Here is a 26717-nt window from a genome sequence, read left to right as displayed (position 1 = left end):
TATGTTTAGTAAAAGCTGCATCTAAATTAACAAGATATTGGAATATATTATTCCTGATAAAAAAATAGTTTCAGATACCATTTTTGCCGATCCTTGCATTAAAATCCTGTAAAGTTATATCATTGGTCTTGACCAAATCACCGGTAGATTCCAAGAAAACGTGTGTACAGCTGATTGCTGTGTCCGGCTTAGTTTACGAGGTAATACACAAGGTAATCTTAATCCCTGGATATAAAACAATGCCTAGCAGAACAAAAAATACATTAAACGGTAAATCAACATGTCTGGTGATTTTTTATCTCAAATTTAGAATTTGTACTGACCAAGTTTCTCATCACCCGTTCGTTTGCCCCACTATGCTAAAGGGGTACAATGTGATTTTTTTTCTGCGCTTTGTATTCGAATATATTTTTTTTCAAAAATATTTAATCCGCTAGAGGGGGGTGCGCATTATACATGGGTGCACACTATACTCAAGAAAATACGGTAAGCAAAGCCTTTGTTCTACACGGTAAACTTACATGAGGTGGCCACCCCTAAAGAAAACTAACCAAAGCTTTTGTTCTACACCGCACTTCACCATACTGACGTCATATCGCTCATTGTCACACAAAAGATATGTATGTAGAGAAGCGCCAAATTCCAAGCTCTCTGTTTTCCCCAAAATTTTAATTCAATTCTCTTTCTAGATTTCTATTGTGTTTTCTACATGAAATGTATTGCCACACACCCTTTGAATGTGGTTGTAATTGTAGATATAATTATTTGAATATGCCTACCGACAATGAATGAAATAAGTACTTTACTATGAATATTAGCTTCCATGATGATGTGGCCGTCAACTTCGCTGTTTCAATCAGAGGGGGTTTATTATTGTGATTTATCAACCTCTGATTGATCAATCAGAATCAAGGAATTGAAATGATTCAAGTAATCAAGTATATGTCTCCTAGTAAATCGCAAAGCCAAATTATCAGTTAACATGGTTAACATGGTTGTGATTTGTAAGAAGTTTCTCAAATTAAGACACCACCATGCCCTCCCTATGGTAAATGACCAGTCCCTAACTAAAAACTAATGTTCCTACAAAATTTTATTTGAATATAACTATCTTTCTTCCTCCAACAGCAAGTGACAAGTGACTTTTGTGTCCGTATGTCAATGAAACTGTGTCAATAGTATATGTATGACATGTGTTTACTTGTTATGTATTTTATGTCATTTATGAGATTAATAAACATAGGACATATCGAAATGCTTATAACAAACTACGGTTATAATGAACTAAAATTAGTTGCCCCTTTGAGTACGTTATAACCCTAGTTTACTCTATTTTATACAAAAACATTATTCCTTGTTTGATTTATTGAATTAGATCAGATTAATCCTGATTACGCTACTGAACTCTCTGGTTCAGTGGCTCACGTGCACGCCTCAGCCAATCACATGAAGGTCTGTGCTAAAGATGATAGAAGAAGCATTACCCTCAGTGGTCATCGTGTATGCATTGTTTTCAGTGGGGCATGATTTTGGTGACAATAAATGTATTCACTGAATAGGAATGTTTTCTTACAGACTGAGCCACCTCTGAATACTCCAGAGAACAGAGAATATACAGCAGAAATCATGTTTGAATCCTTCAACGTTCCGGGGCTCTATATAGCTGTTCAGGTGAGGCCACACATTTTTAGTTTCATGTTTAACTGATTTTGTCCAGCTTTTCCACACAAGGTCAGTCGGAATAACAATAGAAATAAATGGCAATCATTTAGAGATTGATATGAAAGCCAGGGAGTTAAAACTGCAGGTGGCCTCTTGAATCACTGATAGTGATGTCAACACAGAAGTTATATCTGACATTTTGTATTTGTATAAGAGGGTCTATATTACTAGCAGGATACATTATAAAAATAAATATTTGTATGTTTAATTTATTTCTTAAACCAACTGCTTTTCAGTAGGGGCGGCGTGCCCATGAAACGAAAAATAAAACGTGTGTCCTGAAAAGACCCAAGTCATTTGCTGCAATTAGTGATGGGGAAAGTTATGTGCCATGTGCAATGCACGCATAATTTTTTTAAATGGCACATAAAAATATACAGTAAGAGGCCTGCATGGGCAGTAGTTCTCTTAACTACCTGCACCACTAAGTTTAAGTTGACTGACCTATCACAATTAATTTTATTTCAACATTATGACCAGTGAAACTACGATTTTTCACCATCTTTGTTTACACTACCACGTACATTTATACAAATTCGTTCAATTTTTAATTCCTCAAAAACCATAAAATGATTATGTCTGATTTGAACTGGTTACATCATTCATTTTGTCAGCGCAATTTCTACCTACTATGGAATCTAGGTCGGATGATAACATATTGTGTTTGTGTAGTGCACTTTTTGTAAGTATATTCTATTTGAGTATTGTGCATTGTAAAACTCCATTGTATAGCTTCAGATGAATGAACATGCAGGAGATAACATATCAAATATCACTAGTCATGATGATTTACCATTTCAATTGTATTTCTTGTCATGCTGGACATTGTTTGAAATGCAGAGATTAGGAACACAGTGTGTAATTGTCTTGTTAATTAAGCCAGAAATAGCAGTCATCTGTACATACATTTTCTTCCAATCTACTTGTGATTCAGTTAAGAGATACCCAATAAATATCACTAATAAAAAACTTCATACAATAATCGGAAGAAACAGTGTCTGAAACTATTATTTTATTATTCCAATATCCAATATTCCAGTGTTATTGTATTTGGAGCTTTAAATATATATTTTAAAATAAATATAAAATCTATTTATCCTTCATTACTCCTTGATGCACTTACTGCATCGAAGCTACAGGGGTCCAATCACAGTAATTAACGGGCGCAATGTTGTTCCTGCCATTTTGTTTCTTTCCCGCCATTTTTGCACTCACCACGTGGCCACGTAATTTCGTGTTCTGCGTTTTGAATTCTTTCTTTGGCTTAGGTAATACATTAAATTTATGTATTATGTTTTTGGCGTGCTTAAAGCCTTGCCTTTTCGCTACCTTTTAGCATAATTGTTTGCTCTCATAAACATCAATAAAATACAAATTCTCTTTCAGATTAAATCCTCCTTGGGGCACTTATTGCATTTTCCTTGCTCAAGAAAATGGCATCAATGTTCGAGGATGTCAAGTCCCAGCTTCGAGAGGAGCAGGTCTTCCCCGAGCGTTGGCATCGGATGCGGCCGCGGGGCCTTGTGGAATGCCCGGCGTCGGCCGTGGCAGGCTGCTTGGCCCCGGGGACGATTCACGTCCGGGCTTCGTCTCCGGTTCGCGATCGATCCCCAGCGGAGGGGTGGCGGGCGCCCTGGTGGAGCCTTCGGCTCGGAGTAGAGAGATGAGGAGGGGGGGATGACTCGGAGGGTTTGGGGAGCTTCTCTTTCGCCTCCTTGCTGAAGCATGTCTGTGATAAAATTGTCAAGGTACTGCCTCAAGTGGCTGCCCCCATGCCCATGTCAGATCCGTCTGAGTTCCGCCTTCCAGGGGATGCTTTTGCTCCGAGCAAAGCGCCCCAGGTGCGGCTCCGCATTTTGACCTCACTTGTACACGAGGTCATTGATCCCCTGCTTTCGGGTGCCCGTAAGAAGTTCGATCTTCCCGAACTTCATAGGAGGTACCCGTTGGCAGAGGACCGTGACATCGAGGTGCCGGTCGTGGACGAGTGCGTTTGGACTTCGGTGACCCTGGGAGTGTCTTCGACCTCCAGCTTGGCTAAGGCTAAGGCTAAGCAGGGCAGGCGGAGTTGAAGGCTGCTTACGTTTGCTTCGAGGAGCAATATCATAATGCATGCCAACAGCTCTGTATTGCCGTGTCAGCGGTGCAGCGGGAGCCTTTTGGGGAGGGGCAGTTCGACTCTTCAGAGTTGGCTGGCCAACTCACTGAAGTTCATAGCTATCTGGCGAGGGATCCTATTCATAGCTGCGCCTCCCAGATGATGTAAGCAGTCATGGGCATGCGCCGGCTGTGGATGTCCGTGTCTAAGTACTTGGTGCCACACGCCAAGAACTACTTGCGCTCCCGTATAAGATGGGTTCTACCCTCTTCCCTGGGGCGCAGCAGGTAGTTAGGGAGGCCGCTGTGCTGTATGCTTCCATCAAGGACTCTAAGGCCTTGTTGGAGGTGCCTAGCACCAAATTTTTTAAGCGGGCCTCCCCCCTTGCCTCCTCCAATGCCAGATCAGAAGTCTCAGCCTGCTTAGAAACAACCGCTTCCTTCAGGCAAGGGCGTCAGGAGGGGTAAGAAGGGCAAGGGCTGGGTTCCCAATAGCTCCTGCTCGGCCCGAGGTGCTAGGGCTGCAGACTGTTGGGGTTCATTGCCTGAAGCCGGAAGTTCCCGTGGGCGGCCGACTCTTTCTCTTCCGGTCGGAATTGGCGAAGGTGTCATCCAATCCCTGGGTCATGTCCACACTCAGGGAAGGCCACTTGCCTCAGTGGAAACTTCTTCCGCCACCCTTCTCCGGGATAAGGCGCACACCGGTGCCCGCTACCCGAGAGAAGGCGGACATACTCCGTGCCGAGATCGTAGCACTGCTAGACAAAGCTGCTATCAAACCGGTTCCAAAGGGACAGGAAAGCGAGGGCTACTACTCGACTTATTTCGTCACCAAAAAAGACGGAGGGTTCAGACCTGAGAAAATTGAACAAACTCATAGAGGTACCGTCCTTCAGGATGGAGACACTGCGCTCAGTGATCTCTGCTGTAGAGACCAGGCTGACATCGATAGACCTCAAAGACGCCTATCTCCACATACCTATACACGCCGAGTTCAAGAAATACCTGAGGTTTTTTTTCGACGGGAGGTGTTATCAGTTCCAGGTTCTACCCTTCAGGATCTCCACGGCCCCGATGGTGTTCACCAAGCTGATGTTGATTCCTGTTACAGCTGATATTATTCTGCTGCGAACAATCTATTTTGCGGTGGATTGTTTCTACTATTTGTTCGGCATATAAGAACAAAGGGAGGGACCCCCTGAGGGGTTGAAGGCTCATTGGTTAGGGCAGTGGCTACGTCAAAAGCGTATGCTGCAGCTCTGCCCATTGAGGAGATCTGCTTGGCGGCTATTTGGAGCCGGCCGAGTAGGTTCATCAAACATTACCAAATTGATAAACTCTCTAGGGAGCGTGCTCGGTTCGGTCAGTCAGTTCTCTGCACTGGTCAGAGTTCTATATCTCTAGCCGATTGAGTCTTCAAGATTTTAGAATGTCCTCCGGGTGTCTTGGCTTTGTAATGCTCCGTCTTCTCTCTTCTCTCCGAGACGACGATTCTTGGGTAGGCACTACTAATCGATAAAGCACTCGTTTTGCGCACAGCACTCGCTCGATCCTACAGGACCCTAAAGCCTGCCTAGCTAGCAGGCGTATTGTTCCTCGTGATTGTTGTCCCCGTTATCACTTGTACAAAGGGGGGTTGGTTTTTTTTTTGAGTTTTCACTCGCTTTATGATAGCTGAGGCCCATTACTGAGGCTTTTTCATGGCAAATGGTCTGACCACGCCCTCTCTCAAGCCCCCGCCTCTCGACAGTGGTGCCTCACAATAAGGTGGGTTCCATTTTTTTAATTATCTATCATCATGTAAAACAATATGTTTATTTATGCTTGTTGCAGACGGATGCCACTTCCTTTATTTATCTTTAGGAGTCTATCTTGATGCAATAAGTACCCCAAGGAGGATTTAATCTGAAAGAGAATCGTACAAACCTGTAGAGGTTATGGATTCTCTGATGAAATCCTCCTTTGGGCACGGCCGCCCTCCTCCCCACATTCCGTCAGCTATGAGACATTGGAAAAGTGATTTGCATGAGAGTCGCTCCCCTTGGCGTGTGTCGCCTGTAGAGGGTGAGGCCCCGTTGGGGTGGTCATATATCATACAAAAACTTTGTTTTATTAAGGAAAATGGTTACAACTTTGTCATGTAGATTTTCTTGAGCAAGGAAAATGCAATAAGTGCCCCAAGGAGGATTTCATCAGAGAATCCATAACCTCTACAGGTTTGTACGAGTTTTTGAGTTATATGTTGCTTCCCGCACTTTGTGGTTTTGCCACAGAGTTATGTTTTGCCAAATTGTTAAGTTTTGCTTAAATTCAAGACTTTCTGCCGCGCTGTACTTGTTGCCGCAGGAACAAATCTGGTCGGGGCCGCCCCTTCTGCCGTGATTGTACGACGCCCTGTACTTTCACAACGCAGTGCCGATGTTGCAGTCATTCATCGTTGTGCTCCTTCAACTCGATACAAGTATCCAGGACACACTCCACTCAACGTACTTGTCGACCCCCTGATATGGCTTACAACTCTGAGACTGCGGTCTCTCTACACTCTTGCCATCACCTTTATCAACAACGGGACAGGTCTTGTTTCCTCAGCCATCTACGTTGACAGCAGCTGCGCTCAGCCGAGCTTCCCAGCGCCTCCGGTGCTACCAACACCACATGTATGCATGGTACAACCACTCAACCAGACTCCTGTCGCAGTCCATCCATGCACAGCTAGTGGAAACACTAGACCTCCGCTGCCAACACGGCTGTCGCGAGGCACCTAGTTTCATCGCCCCTCGCTATAAGAACGATAGCGCCTATAAGGCGTTCAAGGGATGGAAAAGATTGCCTTCCTTCGTACGGTTTGATCTTTTAGACTACGACACCTTCGTATCTTCAGCCTTGGCTACCAGACACTACGTCAATTCTATACTTCATCCCACGACCGTTCCATCGACCCCTGTTGACTACTTGCCTAGTATCGTGTTGTCGTCCTTCGTCCGGGTCAATGAGCTCCATGCCCTCGACGTACCACGCGGTACTCAGGGCGCTGTCCATCATGGACCGTGCTGTGACTCCATCGTAAAGAATCAACTCCCAGGACAGCCTGATAGATCATTCATTATACCCTCCCCCCTCGTCCAATTTGGGTGCCCAGTCAGGTTTTCTACGACGATCTAAATCCTACCTCAAGTCTAGGAAATCGCAGTCGTTGGTCAGCCGGAATACTTTTCCCTTTAGCTATGGGCGGTCATCCGCAAAGCTAATGAAGCTTATGGACCCTCCCTCCAAAGTTATCATCCCATACGAGATCAGGGCGATCGTATTTACAATGGCTCTTCACAGTATAACTGTTCCATCCAGTCGCTCATGGAAGCCTGTTCTTGGCGATCGGAGACACCGCCTTCGCCAACCACTACCTCCGTGATGTAGTCTTGGAAGATGTCGCTGGCGTTCACAGTTTTGGTCCCTGGTTGTAGCCCAACAGGTCATCTATCACCGACGCCACTGATTCTCCGATACCCTGAGCAGGGCCCGTCGACCTCTCTGGTGTTAATCAGCCCAGACAACACGGCACTCTTGCGTTCCTCATTCACTCTTAGGTCAGTTTTAGTTTTTGGCTACCCGCCTCATTCTATTTCTGTCACCTATCCTGATTTTACTTTTTGCATTAACTCTAGTTTCCTGATGACAGGAATGGTAGTAGATGTTGACAGATTAGAGAGCTCTACTGCGTTTCACTTTCATTTGTATTTTTTACATTTGTGTACTTATCCTGCATTACGAAGTCTAAGTGCCCTCCCTTTTCTACGCTGCCTCCCCACAAAGTTTCAGATGTTCTGTTTAAAGCAGTTACATGTTTTGATGTGACGTCATGACTTCCGGGCCACGTGCCGACTGTGAGAGGGAGCTGCTTCCTTTACTGGTTGGGACAACTTTCTTCAGCAGCTGGATCTCACACAGTTTGTCTCTCTGTCAGAAAACAGCAGTAAATGCAGGATAAGTATACAGATGTAAAAAATATTTAGATTTTACTAAGATTGTAGGTTCAAATCCTGGTTCCCCGATTATGTTTCTGGGTTTGTCAGCACCATACCCGTGCCCATGGGTTTCACCGAAGTGTTAAACGTCTGAGACCTGCATCACTTCAGTCTTTCCTCCCACATTAAGCTGACACACCATGATATAACTGGTATAATGTTAAAAGCGGCATGTTTTGGCACGGTATTGTTCATGGATAAATGCATTTAGCCTATAAATACCTCTCTGAATTGAATCTACAGTGGCGCTTTCTACAGTCTTGGGCACTCTGTCAGCCTCTTGGCTCCCGTCATCTCATGCATCAGCATCTGTAATAGAGGATTATGAGACATCCTGCGAGTCAGACACTCACCTCAGCCTGTCCCAGATGACAAACTGGATGGCTGATCGTCTTGTGTTATTTGGCCACCTCCAATTGGGATTCGGAGTTCAAGCGCCAGCTCCTTCTTCTACCGTGGTCGGCTTCATATCCTTTCAACAAACAGATCTACAATACCCATGCGTAGGTCTCGAGTTATGCTCAAGGTGAAACGTTCCTGACAGCCCTGGAATATGTCTCCCAGACCTCTGTGCATCGCTCCTCCAAGGCACCTCCACATTGGCTGTATCCCAAAAAGCAGCTCCCACCTTTGGTGTCCAACTAAGATATTCTGCTCCAGAAAAGAGTCATAGATTTTGTGCACACCCCAACCCTATCACCAGGGTTCTACTCTTACATGTTCCTTATACCAAAGAAGGACTCCTACAACATGCGGATGATTCACAATCTCTCAACAAGTGCTACCTGGAGCATCCACCTTACTTCCGCCTAACTACCTTGAGACTGCTCAGGACCAGAATCAGTGCTTATGATTTCCTGATCAGAGGTTGTATACACCTGCATCCACAGACCTCCAGGAATGAAGTCAACACTATATCATTATGGTTGCGCACTATCGTTCTCAGGCTTAGGAAATTGCCAACTTGATCCACCAAATGGTAACAATCTTTACAATATCCGGGTGGTTGCCTCTATGATGGCTCTACTCAGTAATTGCTCTGTAAGAGCCATCATGGAATAATGTTTTTTGGAGGTCTGACACTGTCTTTGCAAGCCACTTACCTGAGGAATGTGGCCTGGGAAGATGTCGAAGGAGTTCTTAGTTTTGGTCCTCTGGTCGTAGCCCAGCAGTTCACCAATCCTTGTTGCCATTAAAATTTTCCTCCTGTTCAGAGCCAGCCTTACCTACCCATCTTGCACAGTGTTTGCATGGCCGACAGGGGTTATTCTGCTAACCAACACTTGGCTTGGTAAATGAGTTTCTAGACTTAAGCACATGCTAATATCTACTGGGTCCTGCATCACATTTCAATGAAACAACTTCTTTCTCAGCTGGACCCCTTTAGCTTCGTTTTCTGTCAAAAGTAAGCAGTAAGTGCATCAAGAAGTAATGAAGGATAAGTGTAAAAAATATCTAGATATTACAAATAACCATAAGCTTAGCGCTTTGGAGTCAAGCATGACATTTATGATATATGAATCCATTCTGTCAACTAAATTTTGTTTTAAAGTGCCAGTAGCCGTTCTCTTATCATGGTTGTTTTGAATGACAGTTGGTGCAATCTGTCCTGAAAAGTACACACACGATTTCACCAAAATTAATGTAAACAACATTGAAATAAAATTTGATTAAAACTAATGAAACAGATTACAAACATAAGTTTAGGTATATAATGAACACTTTTTTATTATCAGATAGTGTAACAAAAGGATTATCTGTCGTATTTCAGTACAGACGTGAAGATGTGCTATTTCCAATGAAGTGGGGAAAATACTGAAATTTATGGGAACCATTTGTTACCCCGTTGTGTGAGATAAAAATGTTTTTACTCAGCAGCAATGCTTTTCATGTTATTAGCTCGCCAGGTCCGAAGGACCAAGGTCAGCTTATGCCATACCATGGTGTGGGTCGTGCGGCCAACATCCGTATGTCAACAATTATTTCAAACGATTTCTTCTTCTGAACCACTAATTGGAAATTAACAAAATTTGACTGGAAGCATCCCCAGGTGGTGGGAAAATCAAATTGTACAAATGGTAATGCTGGGACCCACCCCACCCCCCACCCCAAGCACTGAGGGGTGGGGCCAAATAGGAGTTATCAACCATAATAGGTTGGAAGCATTGTCCGGTGGTGAGGATTCAAAATTGTACAAATGGAAGGGCTGATTCCCCAAGGGGCTGAGGGGCGAGGCCAAATAGGCGTAATTTGGCATTATTGCTTTAAACGCCTTCTTCCCTGGAACTAAGAGATAGATATCAACTACATTTGGTTGGAAGCATTTTCCAACTGTGGGATTTCAAATTGGAGAAAGTGGAGGGGATGAAACCCCCCACCCCACCACCAGGGACTGAGGGGCGGGCCTAAAAAGGGTAATTTGCCTGGATCATAACCTGGAAACGATTCAGATCCTTATGCTACATTTGAATCAAGAGAAGTACACGTTCATGCTGTCAGATTTACCATCCACCACTTTTAAATGCTAACATAATCAAACTTACTAAATATTTGCAGTATTATATACATGTACAATGCAAATGTATATTTTGTCATGATCGCATAAATGTCCAGGTGAGCAATACAGGCCCTTTGGGCCTCTTGTATTGCATTTATGGCCAATTGCAAATATCAGTGAAATTAAGACAGGGTTATCTGTACTAAATTGTACAACGAATGGCCCACACTTGCAAAAAATGGCCCATAAAATTTGTTATCATGATGCAAAATGAAAATGAAGAAAATTTCCTTCCCCATCACTATGCAACCCACCAATACCTAATCATAATCTCCTGCTGCCTCACAATGAATGTCTTCTGACTTTGGTCTCTCGCTCTTCCATTTGTCCAGCAGTGAAATAACATCTTAAATGAAATTTTCTTCCACAGGCAGTTTTAGCCTTGGCTGCATCATGGACATCAAGACAAGTTGGTGACCGGACATTGACGGGAACAGTTATAGATTCTGGGGATGGCGTTACTCATGTAATACCTGTTGTAAGTATTGACTTGTTCACTGTAATCATGATCACAGTACACTGTAAATCATGAAGTTAATGCAAATGTCCCTTGTCCGCATTAATATCGTGAAGCATTGTTATCTGGACATTTTGGAGTATATTGTTGTCAGGTCCACTGCACAGTGAAATTGATAAGAAAGCTCACAATGAATAATGTTATTGAGTGCTTGATTTAGACAATGCTTCTAACCAAGTTACGCATCAAGCGTGGTCAGTTTGATTACACAAGTTCATCAAGCAGCTATGACAGTTGCGAACCATGTATGACAGCATCTTTGTTGTCATGAGTTTGTTTGGTCTGTTGATTGGCTATTAACCACCACAAGTTTATTTCAGGCAGAAGGCTATGTGATAGGCAGCTGCATCAAGCACATTCCCATTGCTGGGCGGGACATTACCTATTTCATTCAGCAGTTGCTCCGAGAACGTGAAGTTGGAATCCCACCAGAGCAGTCTCTGGAAACAGCTAAAGCCATCAAGGTATTACATGGGGAAAATTCCATAAATGTAAAGATGCAACTACTCGATATGATCAGTATTCACCTTGATGTTAATGACACGTAGCTACGTAACTGAAGCATGGCATATAATAATCATGATGTATACCTGGCATGCATGCCATTTTGAAAAGAAAGTTTGTGGCTTTTTCAAAATATAATGGCAATTTTACAATATTATTAGTTCAGGTCGCTTCATTTGTAGACATGTGATGAGTACAGACAGATCGAATTTGTTAAGCAGTCAGATATGTCAATATTGCATAGGTCTGATGTCACATGATACAAAATAAAGCATGATAAAGATTTCTGTCTGATAATTAATGTGGATGGATTTCAACCACATGTATTTTGTAGACGTAGCATTGTACATCATTTTTCATCATCACCCCAGAGTCGCATCCCTTGGGCACGCCAGAAACCCATGATTGTGGGTTTGAATCCAGGTTCGCCCTGATTGTTTCTAGGATTGTCAGCACCATACCCGTGCTCGTGGGTTTCACCAAAGTGGTAAATGTCTGAGACCTGCATCACTTCGGGCCTTCCTCTCACATTAAGCTGACACACCATGATATAACTGGAATACTGTTAAAAGTGACGTTAAACCCAACTCTTTCACTCACTCATCATCACCCAAATCAGTCAATATCAACAATGTCTTGTTGGAATCACATGCCACAGAACTTATTTTGAGGAAATATAGGATAGGATATTGACCATAATTCATTGACAGATCAATGGAGTTTTGACATTATGATAGCACTAGAACACATTTGGGCACACATGATGACAGGTTGTGGTGCACCTCATGGAATATGGGAGCAGGGCCTGATTCTACTTGCATACACTTTCCTAGTTAGATATTTTGAGTCCTTGTTGATGACAAGGGGTCTGGCTACCAGTACATAACTGTACACAGGCCTCTGACAGTGGGGAGTGTTTATGCAGGCACACATGGTTAGAGCATTCTTCCATTATCAAGTATTTCTCCTCCTTACTTTGCCTCCGTCTGTTGCAGGAGAAGTACAGCTATGTGTGCCCTGACATTGCCAAGGAGTTTGCCAAGTATGACCAGGACCCCAGCAAGTGGTTGAAGAAGCATGAGAGCACTAATGCTGTCACCAAGCAGTCATTTGCAGTTGATGTTGGATATGAAAGATTTCTAGGACCAGAAATATTTTTTCACCCAGAGGTACATGCATGTCCTGATGTCATTATCAGCTCTGAGTGTTTGAAATTTAACCTGCTGAGTTATCGTTACCTTCGTCTTACATCTGACTGATGATAAGGAGTCATAGCATTACCAATGTAAACATATTAGAAAATGTTACTCCGCTTATGTGATGCTTCGGCCTAATAATACCATGTCAAGTGGTCTCACCATTAAGTTGGTGATATTCAACTGAAAGTGTTACATTTACTCCTTTCTTACAGTTTTCCAATCCTGATTTTACAACACCAATATCTGAAGTGGTGGATGATGTTATACAGAACTGCCCAATTGATGTCCGCCGTGGCCTTTATAAGGTGGGTGTGAGATACAGCCAGCACGAGTCTCCTTACACCTCTGTAGGACAATGCACTTGTGCATTGAGAGGTTACAGTTATCCAAGCCTAGTTACTGTGAATGTTTATTTTTATTCCTTTTTTCCATCACATTCAAAGCACACTTGAATTCTTTACTGTACATTTGGTTTTGTGGTCAACATTGATGTCATTTAGTTGCAACAGGTACATGATGTAGAACTATCCCATTCTATACTGAAACACTATGGTAAGATGTAGAACACACTAGGGAAGCATGGCCTGCTCAGTCTGTAGTGCATGTGCAAGCTGTTGTCGTATCTGGATCTGGATCTGGATCAGCATGATGCTGTCGTATGCAGTGATGCATTTTTTGCTATATGTGTCCTTTAGTAATTTGGAGGGTCCCAGGTTGACCTGTACATTGTGATTGTCATATGCTACTGTTACACATGCTGTATGGGGCCTAGCATTGTCATGATGTCGGTAAGGTTGATAATGGGAACAATGTGTAGCTGTAGAGTTTCATCACAATTGCATTGGGCTATGAAGTTGCCTTGCACTTGGTTTGTTCTACCGGTGTAGGGGGATAACACCCACATCATGAAATCTGTCAACTTCCTGTGTGCCATTGGCATCACAATGTTGATGGCGATGTCAGTACACCCTGGCTCTCCTTTCTGTGTTTGTATCGTTATCTATCGTGTAGATGTCCGATGTCCGATTTTCGATCATGAACGTTGATACTACTTAATTTTGTTTATCAGACATACTCGTTAATCCGACATAATCATATGCAACCAACCATGTCGGATTAACGGGACTTGACATTAGGTTGCTGGGGACCTGTATTCTTATCTGGAATCATCCTAGGTACAATTGTCCTGGAACGACTTTGACACCATATGACATCATATTCCTCTTTATATGCATATCATTTATGTACAGTTGTCTTTCATATATATACATATTAACATCTTCTGTGCTTGTCTTTTCTTGACGACCATGACAGAGATCATGACCATGCTACACTGAAACACCAATGTTTTTTGGCAGATTTGGATTTTAACTCTGCTATGGCTTTTGAACTTCACATGCCATCATTTATCTCGATACCACAAGGCTGAAACTCGGCAAGGATGATACTATTTTCGATGCTTTATTGAAAATAACATGTTGCTTGGTTTTCGGGAGGTTGCAAATCTGCTGTAAATAATATTTACATATTCTTGTTGACCTTTTAGTTACATTTTAATAATATATTGTTGGTAATAAACCAGATAATACACCAAGATTAGCTACAAAGCCTTTCTCTATATTTCATTAACACTGGTATAGTCTTTGAATGATAAAAAGTACATGTACCAGTTTTCATTATTACTTTTCAGAATATTGTACTGTCGGGTGGGTCAACAATGTTCAGAGATTTTGGACGAAAGTTGCAGCGAGATATCAAGCGATTAGTTGATGCTCGCTTGAAAGTCAGTGAGGAACTGAGTGCAGGAAGAATAAAGGTATGCATTAGAGGCAGGTTTGTGTAAAGAGGGTATTTGTGTATGGGTAATTTGCACATTTGCTTTTGAGTATTTACTCATGTAATTAGGATTTTTGCTTATAGGTAATGCCGGTATTTACTGAGAAGTAATGTGGGTGCTTCGATGTAATATAGGGTATTAGGGTATTTGCTCATATATATGATTGCCACAAAGACCTGTGGCTTGAGTCCAGCCACATTACATTAAGTAATACGTTACCACTGTTATACCAAGGCTGTTGTCTCCCACAACTGCTGCTATAGCGAAATCTACCACAGAGATCTCAATTACCTCATGCAGCGCGTGCGTAGCCTCCTAGCTACCATGTGACACCCTTCACTCTTGTCTCTTCGCTGGCTCTCGCTAGACGTGTTATAAACTGCTGAAGCGTTCCTGTTTCTTCGACCAATTCGGTGATATTTATTAAGGTTTATTAAACTAATAAACTGTGCATGTAGGGGCGTTTGCGGTAGCTACGCTTGGATATAATTTCCCCGCCAAACAGAAAAACAATTTCCCGCCCTTTTTTCTATATACTCGCGGGGTTCTCGTATGCATGTTGTGTCTTACGTTCCCCTGCCATAGTATGCTTTGGGGGTTAATATCACCTATTTCTCTATATGTTCTATGTGTATGGTCTATATTCACTTTGCTCGTTTATTTTCCTTTGTGAAAATGGTCGTTTGTGAATATTTGTGGTGCGTGTTTTGTAACCATGTTTTGCTCTTTTGTTCATAGTACCAAAATGTCTGACATGGATGTGTCGCCGTTGTCCACCCCCTCTACCCCTGCAACCCGGCGTTGAGGGGTGTGTCACAAGTTCTTGTCGTCACGAGATCCCCACAATCGTTGCCCGCGGTGCAGGGTTCCTTGCGGGGACACCCGGTGCGTCCTGTGCGACAGTCTGGGGCCTGCGGCGTTTGAGCGCTACCGGCTGTATGTACAGTCAGTTTCCACCCCTGTGGTGGCCGGCATGCCCGGTCGGTGTCCCCTTGCGGGAACCACCTCCACGACTGCGTCGGATCCCTTGGCGGCCCTTGGGCTGTCCGGGGATTCCGTCACTGCATTGTTTTCCAAGCTTGTGGACTCCAAGCTGGCGGCCTTATCTCAGGATAGGCCGCTGGCTGTTCCTCTTCGGTGGCCGCGGGTTCGGACGCGGGGTCCACCGGTACGATGGACACCCTCGCTCGGCACTCCATGCTTGCAATGTCTCACGGAGAAACTTACCTGGCTGCAGCGGCCAGTCTGGTCGAAGGTTCTCCCACGGACCGTGACCAGCGCATTTACAACTGCCTGCTCGATTTAAATGCTTCCCTTGAGTACGTTGCCGGGGCTTTGGCCTTTATTTCCGGCATGTGTCATTTTCTCAGGCGCCAGTCATATCTTGCCGCCTCGGGGTTGGACGCTGCCAACCAGGAAGTGCTCCTTTCACAGCCTTGTCTGCGCAGACCCTTTTCAATAACAAGATCCCTGGGGTTCTGAAGGAACAACAGGCTGTTGTGTCTGCCGAGGCCTCTCGGCACACACTTGATCTAGTGGGGTCCCTGCATCGGCGCCTGTGTGCCGCTCCTAAGCGGAACGCGCCCCAGGATGCTGTGGCCAGTAGGTCTAAGGGGTCGGGTTCTTCTTCCTCCGGAAAGAAGCCCCGCCCTGAGGGCTCCGGTAAGGGCCATCAGCAGCCCTTTCGCGGGAAGAAGGGGAACTGGGGGAAGCCCAAGTCGTCTAAGGACGGCAAGGGCCCCTCCAGGTGACTCTCATTGGAGGGGATTGTATGCCGACAGCGCCAACTTCGGTTGGCCCGTAGGCAAACCCGAGTCACTTGACCCTGGACAGTTGGGCCTGCCGCAGCCTGTCAGGCCCCCCCTCTCCTTCCCCAGTGGGAGCCAGACTCCAGACTTACTGGTAGAATTGGGTCAAGTGTTCGACAACCCATGGGTGGTCAGCACGATCCGGTACGGCTATCGGCTAGATCTCAAAGCGAATCTGCCGCTCACCGTTGCCCCGTTGGCAGGTTTCTATTCGGAAACCGATCTCCCATCCTCACCGATGCCATCGACAGGTTGGTGGAGAAGAGGGTAGTACGGGAGTTAGCTCTACCAGAAATAACACAGGGGTTTTACTCCAGGATATTTCTCGTTCCCAAGAAGGACAGTGCTGAACTCAGAATGATTCACAATCTGAAATCGTTCAACGAGTTGTACCTGCACAAGCCGCCCAAGTTCAGAATGTTGACCTTGGCGGACCTGAAAGCTCTGATCATGCCATCCGACTGGCTCGCTTCGATCGACCTGAAGGATGCTTATCTGCATGTTCCGATTCACTCGGACCATCACAAGTATATCAGGTTTGTCTTTCACGGCAGGCACTACGAGTGGGTTGTACTCCCCTTCGGCCTTTCGTCCGCTCCTTGGCTGTTCACCCGGTTAACCACCCCCATAGTGGGGTTCCTCCACAGGAGGGGTGTCAGGTACTTCGTGTACCTGGACGACTCGCTAGTTGCCAATCGGAAGACGGACACCCTATCCTGCCATCTCGATTTCGCATGTCGGCTCTTTGAGCAATTGGGGTGGATTGTCAATCTCCCCAAGAGCGAGTTAACTCCCCCCCCAGAACTTGGAGTTCATCGGAGGTCGGTTCGACACGGTGACCCATCGCCTCTTTGTCCCCCCAGACCGGTGGCACAAGATTCAGGCGATGACTGCCAAAGTCTCAGCGGTGCCACAGACTGTTCACTTTTGGGAACAGCTGTTAGGGCTACTTGTGTCAGCCCAGGACTGCACCGAACGGTGTCGTCTCCAACTCCGCCCGCTGCTCCGACCGCCTCTGGTGTGGTGGACGGTCCCTTACAACATCTAATCAGGAGTCTCTATGCGGCCCTACCGGGCCACGTTGAACCTGTATACAGACGCCTCTCTAGTGGGCTGGAGCGCCCATCTAGAGGGGGACGTGAGCTCGGGGCTGTGGTGCGTAGACGAACTAGATCTTCACATCAATTGTCTCGAGTTCAAGGCAGTGATCAACGCAGTCAATCACTGGAAGCATCGTCTCGTCGACACCCGGCTCATGCTGGCGACCGACAACAAGACGGTAGTGTCCTATGTGAACAAACTGGGGGGAACCCACAGTCACTCGCTACTCGATCTCATGTTCTAGTTTTACGCTCTGGTGGACAGTGTCCCGTGCCAGGTATGCGCCCGTCACATCCCAGGTTTGGGTCGTCTGATGGTCGACCTGTTCGCAACACGGTTCAACAATCAACTCCCGTTGTTTGTATGACCAGTCCCGGACCCGAGGGCCATCGATCACGATGCTCTCGCGTTAGACTGGACGGGCATGGACGCTTATGCTTACCCACTGACGGCGTTGATACCACTCACCTTAAGGATTGTGCTCCGAGGATTTCGCTGTCGAATGTAACTGATCGCGCCCATGTGGCTGAACAGATCGTGGTACCCCAACTTGCTGACCCAGGTCACCCAGTCGCCACTTCCACTGCCTGTGAGACCGGATCTCCTGATCCACCCTCACACCCATCAACTTCATCCAAACGCAGGGCAGTTCAATCTGCACGCGTGGATGTTGTCACCGAGCGTCTGAGGAATAAAGGTTTTTCTCAAAGGTGTATAATGCACGTTGGGTTATTTTCACGAAGTGGTGTTGTAAACATCACATTCATTCGCCAGATAAGGTATCTGTGCAGGATATTGCTCGTTTCATGTCTCCCTACGAGAGACCCGGAAACTCTCCGGGGGTTCCATTGCCAATGTCTCTTCCGTTGCTACTGTACGGGACGTTGCTATGGGTACCAGTCTCTCAAAAGAGCAGGTGATTCGGGGTATTATCAAGGGTTTCAAACAGCACGATCTTAAAAAGGGCCCCCTTCGGGCACCGGCCTGGGATCTCTCCTTATTGTTAAAATCACTTACGGCGGCTCCGTTTGAACCCTTGGGTAGTGCTTCGTTCCGGCATGTGACTTGGAAAACAGCATTTCTCCTCTCCTTTGCCACGGCGGCACGTGTGTCCGAGATTCATGCAGTCGATGTCGCTAAAGTACGATTCGATAGGGGTGACGAAGGAGCGGTTAGCCTGGGCCTGCTCATGGGCTTCGTCGCCAAGAATCAGAAATTTGGTCAAACGGAGAGGGAATTCACTGTAAGATCACTCAAGGAAATCTTACATCCTGCTGATACTGAGGACAGATCGCTGTGTCCGGTTAGGGCCCTTAAGTATAATCTTAAGGCTTTGATGAACGCAGACAAGGGCGTGGCCGTCTGTTCATATCGTGTAACCCTAATCGCACTGCTGACATAATTCGCAACTCGATTGCGTTATGGCTTCGTTCTGTCATCAATCTGGCGTACCAGTCTCGGGGGTTACCGATAGCGGGGTCAAACCCGCACGAGATCAGGGCGCTAGCAGCAACATTTGCCCTACACTCGAATATCCCTGTTCACAGAATATTACGAGGTTGTTACTGGCGTTCTGACTCGGCTTTTGCCAATCATTACCTCAGAAGGTTTCTGATGAAGACGTGGAGGGGGTGCACTGTCTTAGGCCGCTGATCGCGGCACAAGCCGTCATCTAAGCGGTGTGTACAGCGCAGTTCCAAACTCCACAGGCGTCAGACCTTGCACTGTGGTCAATCTGGGTCGTCTCCAATGTTCCCACCGCCGTGGGTACAGGAGTGGGGTCCTGCAAGCCAGCCCGCTCAAACCACAGGTGAGGCGGCTTTTTGTGTGTTTTGTCCTTATTTGTATTTTGACAATTATGTATTTAATTGTCTGTCTGTGTATTCCAACCTTGTGGTACATGCTTACGAATGCTGGAATTAGGTCACGCGCCTAATGCATACTTTAAGTAGGCCTGCTTTGGGATATACGGTCCGGATGAAATTAATTTCCCTCTTCCCGACTGTTTAACCTGATCTAAGATTTAGCTCACACGGATACTGTGTTCTCATCCGCTGCGGCGATGAAATACCTATCAAGTGGGGCCGTTTGGAGTCACCAATCGTTTGGCAATGATGATTGAGCCTTACGGTATGCGCTTGACAGTGCTTTGGTATTCCTATAGGGTAACGCCTAGCTAGGAGCATGCGCATCGAGTGCTTCTGCCTTGTTGTTTACTTCCGCTGGTCGGAAGGAACACGAGCAGTCAGGTTCGGGTTGTAGGTGCGCCCCACCACCTACTGTGGTAGTCAGCCTCGGTATAACAGTGGTAACGTATTACTTAATGTAATTTGTAGAATTTTCCTATTCGGAATATTCTATAAGTAATACGTTACCACTGGGCTCCTGCCCGCCCGTTCATCCCCCGAGCACTTGCTCTCACCAGAGACAAGAGTGAAGGGTGTCACATGGCAGCTAGGTGGCTACGCACGTGCTGCATGAGGTGATTGAGATCTCTGTGGTAGATTTCGCTATAGCAGCAGTTGTGGGAGACAACAGCCTTGGTATAACAGTGGTAACGTATTACTTATAGAATATTCCGAATAGGAAAATTCTACAAAACAATCACAGCAGAAGCTAATGGGCAGTTATTGTATATACTAATTCCTGAACAAATAATATATTGGCTGAAAATCAAAATGGTGGTTTTCACCGGCGAAAGTGAATTTAAAGGGATATTTTCACTACACCATCAGCAGGAAATTATTTTTACTTTAGTCTTATAGTAGAAGTTTCTAAGTAAAATGGCCATTGTGCATATGAATTATCCTTTCATTACATATATCAATCTAATTAAAAAAGGATAATGCATGTAAGTGCAGACTGACTGCACTCCAGTCCAGTGTGAACTTAACTATACTGTGTCCTAGGTTTGTATCAGCTGAAGAGTATTCTGTTCATTGTAAAGATTGAGTGGTGTCCCATCAAGATATAGAAGCCCAAGCTTCTTGTTGAGGGCACTGTTCCACAAAGCGAACTTAGCATTGGTGTCAATCGCAACTCCCATACTCTTAGGCTGAAAAAAATATAAAAAACTGGTTCTCAGGCAATGGCTTTTGAAAATATTGTGCGAGTGGGCGTTTTTTTAGGGTGCCATACACAACACAACAAATTGTCTTTAACGATTTTGGATATCTTTTTTAGTTGCGGCCAAACTGGATTTTGATTTTGATTATTTCTCTCAACAACATTTTACTTTAAAGATTATATCTTGTAAGGTTGTTGACAGAAACTATTCCAAGTTTACATGAAATCAGTGTGTTATAAGAATCTCACTTTTTGTTCTTGGTTTATGCTAAAAGTAACACCGCTTGGTGATAAAGTTTCATTAATATTTGGCACCCCCCTGGAAAACGCCAATTTCGTAGCGGCTTTTTGACGGAGTCTGAACAAGCAAACCCTTTGAAGATTCGAACATGTTCGAGGTTGGAAATGGGTTTAGAACAGACTTGGACACCCCGGCACATGACAATTTCGTAACGGTGATACCCTGCAAGTGATGCCTACATTTGACCGTTTGATATAAGGAAACACTATGAGGATTCGAAGATTGACGTTTGTGAGCAGTGTTACTTGGAGCCCGCCATTGCTGCGTTGTTTTGTTGTTATTGTGTACAAACAAGTAAGAATCCAAATCCATATACTGCTGTGTATAAGGCAAGTTTTTAGTCACTAGAATTAGGGGTCTGTGGGTCGTCTAAAACACAGGGTTGAAGAGTTTTTTATGTTTTTTCCGCATCACAAAAACATTACCGTGAGCACATAACACCGGAAATGCCATGTCAACAAAACAGTACTGAAGTACGCAAATTAATCATGTAATTACACTGTATTGGTTGTTAAAAGAGTTCATTATATATCTGAAGTTTGTATTCTATTTTATTAAAAAAAATCAAAATTTCATTCAATATTCTTTTAATTCATTTTGTTGAAATCCTATGTGAAGTGATCGGAAGATCGCAGAATTCACTGTTGTTTACAGGAACCACAGTCATATTACCCCTATTGACACCTTGAAACAAACTTTAGTGGATAGATATATATATCATAAACGCCATACATTGACCCGCCTAAAGTCATATTTGTTGTAGTTTGACGATTATGTGAACAAAAGGTTTTCACATCTACGGGCTCGTGAGCATCGACAGCGATTGGTCAAAGTTTCGGTGATTGGTCAAAGTTTTCCTTACAAAAATATATCTGGGAATAGCGAACAGCTGTACCAAAGGGCTACGCTTATGGTTACTAATTTATTTCACATATACATAGTAAGGCTGCAACTAAAATAACATGATATTGGAATAGATTATTCCTGATAAAATAATAGTTTCAGATATAATTCTTCCAACCATGTATCATTCAAAATTCTTTAGATGTTATATTATTGGATATTTTTTTAATCATTGGTATATTCCGAGAAACGTGTACAGCTTAGTTTGCAAGAAAATACACATGGTAATCATTATCTATGCATATAAAACAATGCCAATCAGAGCAGGATATACAATTTAATCCGTAAATCATCATGTCTAGTGATGTTTTATCTCAAATTTCAGATTTGTATTGACCAAGTTCATTATCATCTGTTCATTTCCCTGAATTTGCTGAAGGGATACAATGTCATTTTTTTCTGCGAAAAACAAACATGTTTTTTTAGGCAAATTTAGGGATTTTGTATGCGCTGATGACATGCTTCATTCCGATTCGCCTTATAATGGGGTATAAAAATTAGCATCAATTTCCTGCAAATACACATGTAAATCTTATCCACTGCGTATGAAACATTGTCCCGCATACAGTATACAAATACCATTGAATTTGTAAATAATCATGTCTAGTGATGTTTTATCGCAAATTTCATGTTTTCATTGACCAAATTTGCAAATAGCTAAACAAGCACACAAACTCCATGACCATAACACACAAGATGCCCAGTTAAGCAGTGCGAATGAAAAGGGAAGTAACTGCACGCTATATTGGATCGCATTGTTTTTAGTATTGTAGCATTTTACTGTTGCGGTCGTGTGTTCGAGACGGGAATATTTAAGGATTTTTATTTTTTGAAAATGGGAATAAAAACGAATTGTGCAGCAGACTTTGTGATGATGCGGCAGTGCCCGAGTACCAAGGATATTTTTTTAAGCCTTACACGCACTTACAACGGTCGCTTTGTGGAACAGAGCCCAGATGGACACCAATCTGCATAGAGTTACCTCCCTTGAACTGTTAGAACACAGTAGCACTGCATGTATCAAAAGCAGACATGGTAATTTGGAGCAGTCGCCAAACAAAATCCTACATGATGAATGACAGTGAATACTTGACTCATTTTACCTGCATGGGTGACCTGTCAGATGGACTTGCACAACAATTATTCAGACAACCGGACTGGCAATATTGCAAAGTTAAAGACTAACAAAATTAACAAAAGAGTAAACATACGAATAGTACTGTTTAATATTTCTCAGAAAATAACAATAAACTGGTGGATTGTCAACTTAGTAATTTAAACTCCTGACCATCAGCATGCAGCCTTTAAAAACTGACCGTCCGTCAGCAAAATAGACCGTCTCGGACTGTCGGGCAGGTGGATATTTTAAACACTGATTTACTGGAAGGCTGTTTGCTTAAAATTGACAGGTTGACAATTGGTTGTACATATCATGTATATGCCATTGTTGGGTTTTCTGTGTAAGAAATAATAGGAAAAACAGCAATAGAAAAAACTGTTTTAGTCCACTAATCCTAATAATGATGACATACAGCAAAACCGTTTATAATGGCAAATTTCTACTAGTCCTTAGGATACCTAACTATTGGGTCATTTGGCAAGAATTATAGGACAAGGGCTAATTTCTAACACTGTAAAATATGTTGTCAGTAATTTATCTTTGAGTAAACATCTTCAATTGCAGCCTAAACCAATTGACTGCTCTGTCATTACACACCACATGCAGAGATACGCTGTCTGGTTTGGAGGCAGTATGCTGGCTTCTACAGTAAGTATGAACACCTTATTGTTATACAGCCCATTGAATATACCACTGTTTAGTTACAGTAAGCTGATATTAGTGTTTATGACCAAATCATGTGCTTACACACTGACGGAATTAGTTTCACTCACAAATATTGAAACTGAAAGCACTCAACATCGCTGTGCATGTTCAGTGACATTGAATGTAGAAATGATAGATCATTGAGAGGAGCTTATGCGCACTTGAATACCCCAGCAAACCTGTTGCTAGGTTGACATCACAGGCCATTGCTTTGAACCAAATTATGTCATGAGATATTGTGACATGTTTGTAAAATATTTGGTTCTAAAGGTAGACTTTTTATGGTATTATCTCAATTGTTTCAACTTTTAACTCAAGTGTGGATTGCGCCATTGACTGCCTATTTACAGATGACAGTGAAATATTGAATTCATACTCATGACTAAGTTTATGACCTGAATTCCCATACTTGGAGCAAATGAGGTTTTGAACAGGCAAATGTTAAATAGAATACTGAACTCACTGCCATGTTACATCGCTCGTCAGATGCCAAAACTATTCACTCGTTTTATAAAATAGGTATTACACTTGAGCTTGTTTAGTATTCTATATTTCTGAAGTAGATAACCGTCTGAGCTATTGTAGAAATTCTCACTTGGTAATAGATACATTGTGATGGTACCTGAACCATGGACAGTAGGAGGCTGATGTGATGGTTGGAAGAAGGGACCTGCACCAGCGCACACGCACACGCACATGCACACGCACACGCACACACACACACACACACACACACACACACACTTTCAAATTCCAACATTACAGAACTTCTAACTGTTTTAGACTGCGATTGTTTGAGTTTAACTGTTTTCAACAGGTGGTTTAAATATCTTGTCTTCTATCTTCAGCCTGAGTTTTACCAAGTGTGTCACACCAAGGCTGATTATGATGAACATGGACCAAGCATCTGCCGCCACAACCCTGTGTTCGGAACAATGACATAAACCACACACAACTACAGGTGCCAATGATAAAACAATGGATCTTTTCACGGCGTCATCTTGTTTTATTCTGTAGCTAAATCTTTCGTATCACTTTAGTTTACTAAAAGTATGAACCTGATAAGTATGTACCAGTAATTATAGTCTGGGAAGCAGGCCAGAGCAGCAGCTTCATCACTATGCCTTCCTGCTCTGTCTGGTCTTTGTTGTCTGATATGGTGGACAAGGACTTGCAAAATGTATATTTGTGTGTCAGATATATGTGCACATAATGCTGTTTACTGTGAGACATATCTGTAGTTCTATGTTTTGATAAACAGCTTTCATTAATTGCTTAATATGTATTAGCGACACATCAGCACATAGTGCACAAAAATATTCCTCATACCTTATGACTGTCACCTACAAGCTAGTGAGTTTTGTCAAACGCTGGATTTCTGATTTAGACATACACTGAGTAATGAGTTATGCAGCATGTAGTTTGTCCTGGGTTCAAAGCCATGCCTAATTACAACACATTTTCACAGTTAAAAATTATGAAATGTAAATTGCAGTTATAATCCTTTTGTTTGGCCATGATGTTACTCTCAAAAGTATCTGTAAACTGATGAGTAGGTGTGTATAAGTCAGGAAATAGATGTACTAATCTAACAAGATCAGTACATGACTGGAAGGTGCAAAACTTTCAGCAGGGCATAGGTTTTAGGTGTAAATATTAATGATTCTGTTTAGTTTGGCAAGTTGTCCAAGCCAGGATGTTTGTACAAGTGTTGCTCATTCCTGGCTGAACAAATGCTGTTGCTGCTACTGCTTTATCAGTTGCTGTAATGCCATTCCATCTGGAAATAAATACATCGCTGATGATTTCTTGTGCATATATCACTGTATAATGTCAACATTTCTTTCCATTTATTTATTATAATGTTTTGATCACCAACAAATTCAAAATCCTAATTTGTGAAATAAATCATTTATTTTGTTTTGTAGTGACAAATATAATGTAAAAAATAAGAAATTAAATACAACTTAGATATGAATACAAACTGAAGGATGTAGATGTTTTTAATCAGTCTACTTCTTAATATTTCTTATGAATAAACATGGATACATGTATCCTAAAACATACAAATTGTTAGCTTTTATTTCCTCTGCCATGTAAAGTTGGAGTACCTTTAGAATACAGTACCACAACTTCTATGAGGACTATCTCTGCCGTAGGTCACGTGTCTCGAAGACAAGCAACCAGTCTTTCTGTGAATCCATCAAACGCCAAGTCACGACCTTCAGATTGTAAGCCCGACAGCTAACTGACTGAGCTACGTCCACAATGTATATCTAAGTGCAAATTTACCTAGTCATTCCTACGCAGTTACGGAACTGAATAATAAGGGTCAAATAGGTGACAGACATTTACGAAAGTTAATGGTAGGCATGGTGTCTCATGACTTTAGTCTATGGTCACTTACGAGTGCTCCTGATACCATTTGGCATACTCATCCCATTCCCTAATCTACAAATTTTTTAACTTATCCTGCATTACTCCTTATTGCATTTACTGCTGTCTTTGACAGAGAGATGAACTGTGTGAGATCCAGCTGCTGAAGAAAGTTGTCCCAACCAGCTCAGGAGGCAGCGCCCTCTCACAGTCGGCACGTGACCCGGAAGTCATGACGTCACACCAAAACACATAACTGCTTTGTCACCTCCACAGACGGACGTACTTTGTATCCCTTGTGGAAATTAAAGCTTATTGTTTGTTTTTTTATATTTTGCGTGTTTCTACATTCATTATATGCTGCTACATTGTTACCTGTTATGGGCCGTGACCTTAGGGTCTTCCCATTCGTAAATTGTAACGTTTATCGCTCGTTTGTGGCTCACGTCACAGTAATTTACGGGCGCAATGTTGTTCCCGCTATTTTGTTTTCTTTCCCGCCATTTTGGCCATTCACCACATTGCCACGTAATTTCGTGTTCTGCGTTTTGAATTCTCTCTTTGGCTTGGGTAATACATTACATTTACGTGTGTTGTTTTGGTGTGCTTAAAGCCTTGCCTTTTCGCTACCTTTCAGCGTAATTGTTTCCTCTCATAAACTTCAATAAAATACGACGTTTTTGAGTTACTTTATGCTTCCCATACTTTGTGATTCGGCCACATGGTTCTGTGTTTGCTTAAAGCTATGCTTTTTCACTACCTTTTAGCGTCATTGTTTGATCTCATAAACTTCATTGAAATACAAAGTTTCTGAGTCACATTATGCTTCCCGCACTTTGTGGTTTTGCCACATAGTTATGTTTTGCTTAAATTCCAGATTTT

The 26717-nt window shown here is 43.3% G+C and overlaps 1 protein-coding gene and 1 pseudogene across 1 annotated transcript in view; both read left to right on the top strand.

Annotated features, from left to right (window-relative positions):
* LOC139463738 (actin-related protein 3-A) overlaps positions 1-25491 on the top strand; it is a 52306-nt gene extending 26815 nt beyond the window's left edge. The window contains exons 4-11 of the mRNA XM_071244993.1: positions 1576-1671; positions 10769-10876; positions 11236-11379; positions 12415-12588; positions 12831-12923; positions 14309-14434; positions 23319-23402; positions 24308-25491. Coding sequence (XP_071101094.1) covers positions 1576-1671; positions 10769-10876; positions 11236-11379; positions 12415-12588; positions 12831-12923; positions 14309-14434; positions 23319-23402; positions 24308-24403 — 921 coding nt within the window. The 3' untranslated portion in view covers positions 24404-25491. The remainder of the gene's footprint in view (positions 1-1575; positions 1672-10768; positions 10877-11235; positions 11380-12414; positions 12589-12830; positions 12924-14308; positions 14435-23318; positions 23403-24307) is intronic.
* LOC139464099 (uncharacterized) lies at positions 15429-17012 on the top strand (annotated as a pseudogene).
* Positions 25492-26717: the final 1226 nt, after the last annotated feature.

Source organism: Haliotis cracherodii, unplaced genomic scaffold, assembly GCF_022045235.1.
Source record: "Haliotis cracherodii isolate W230 unplaced genomic scaffold, xgHalCrac1.p SCAF_16, whole genome shotgun sequence".
Lineage (NCBI taxonomy): Eukaryota > Metazoa > Mollusca > Gastropoda > Lepetellida > Haliotidae > Haliotis > Haliotis cracherodii.
The sequence above is the reverse complement of the archived record's forward strand: the minus strand, read 5'-3'. Positions and strand labels throughout refer to the sequence as shown.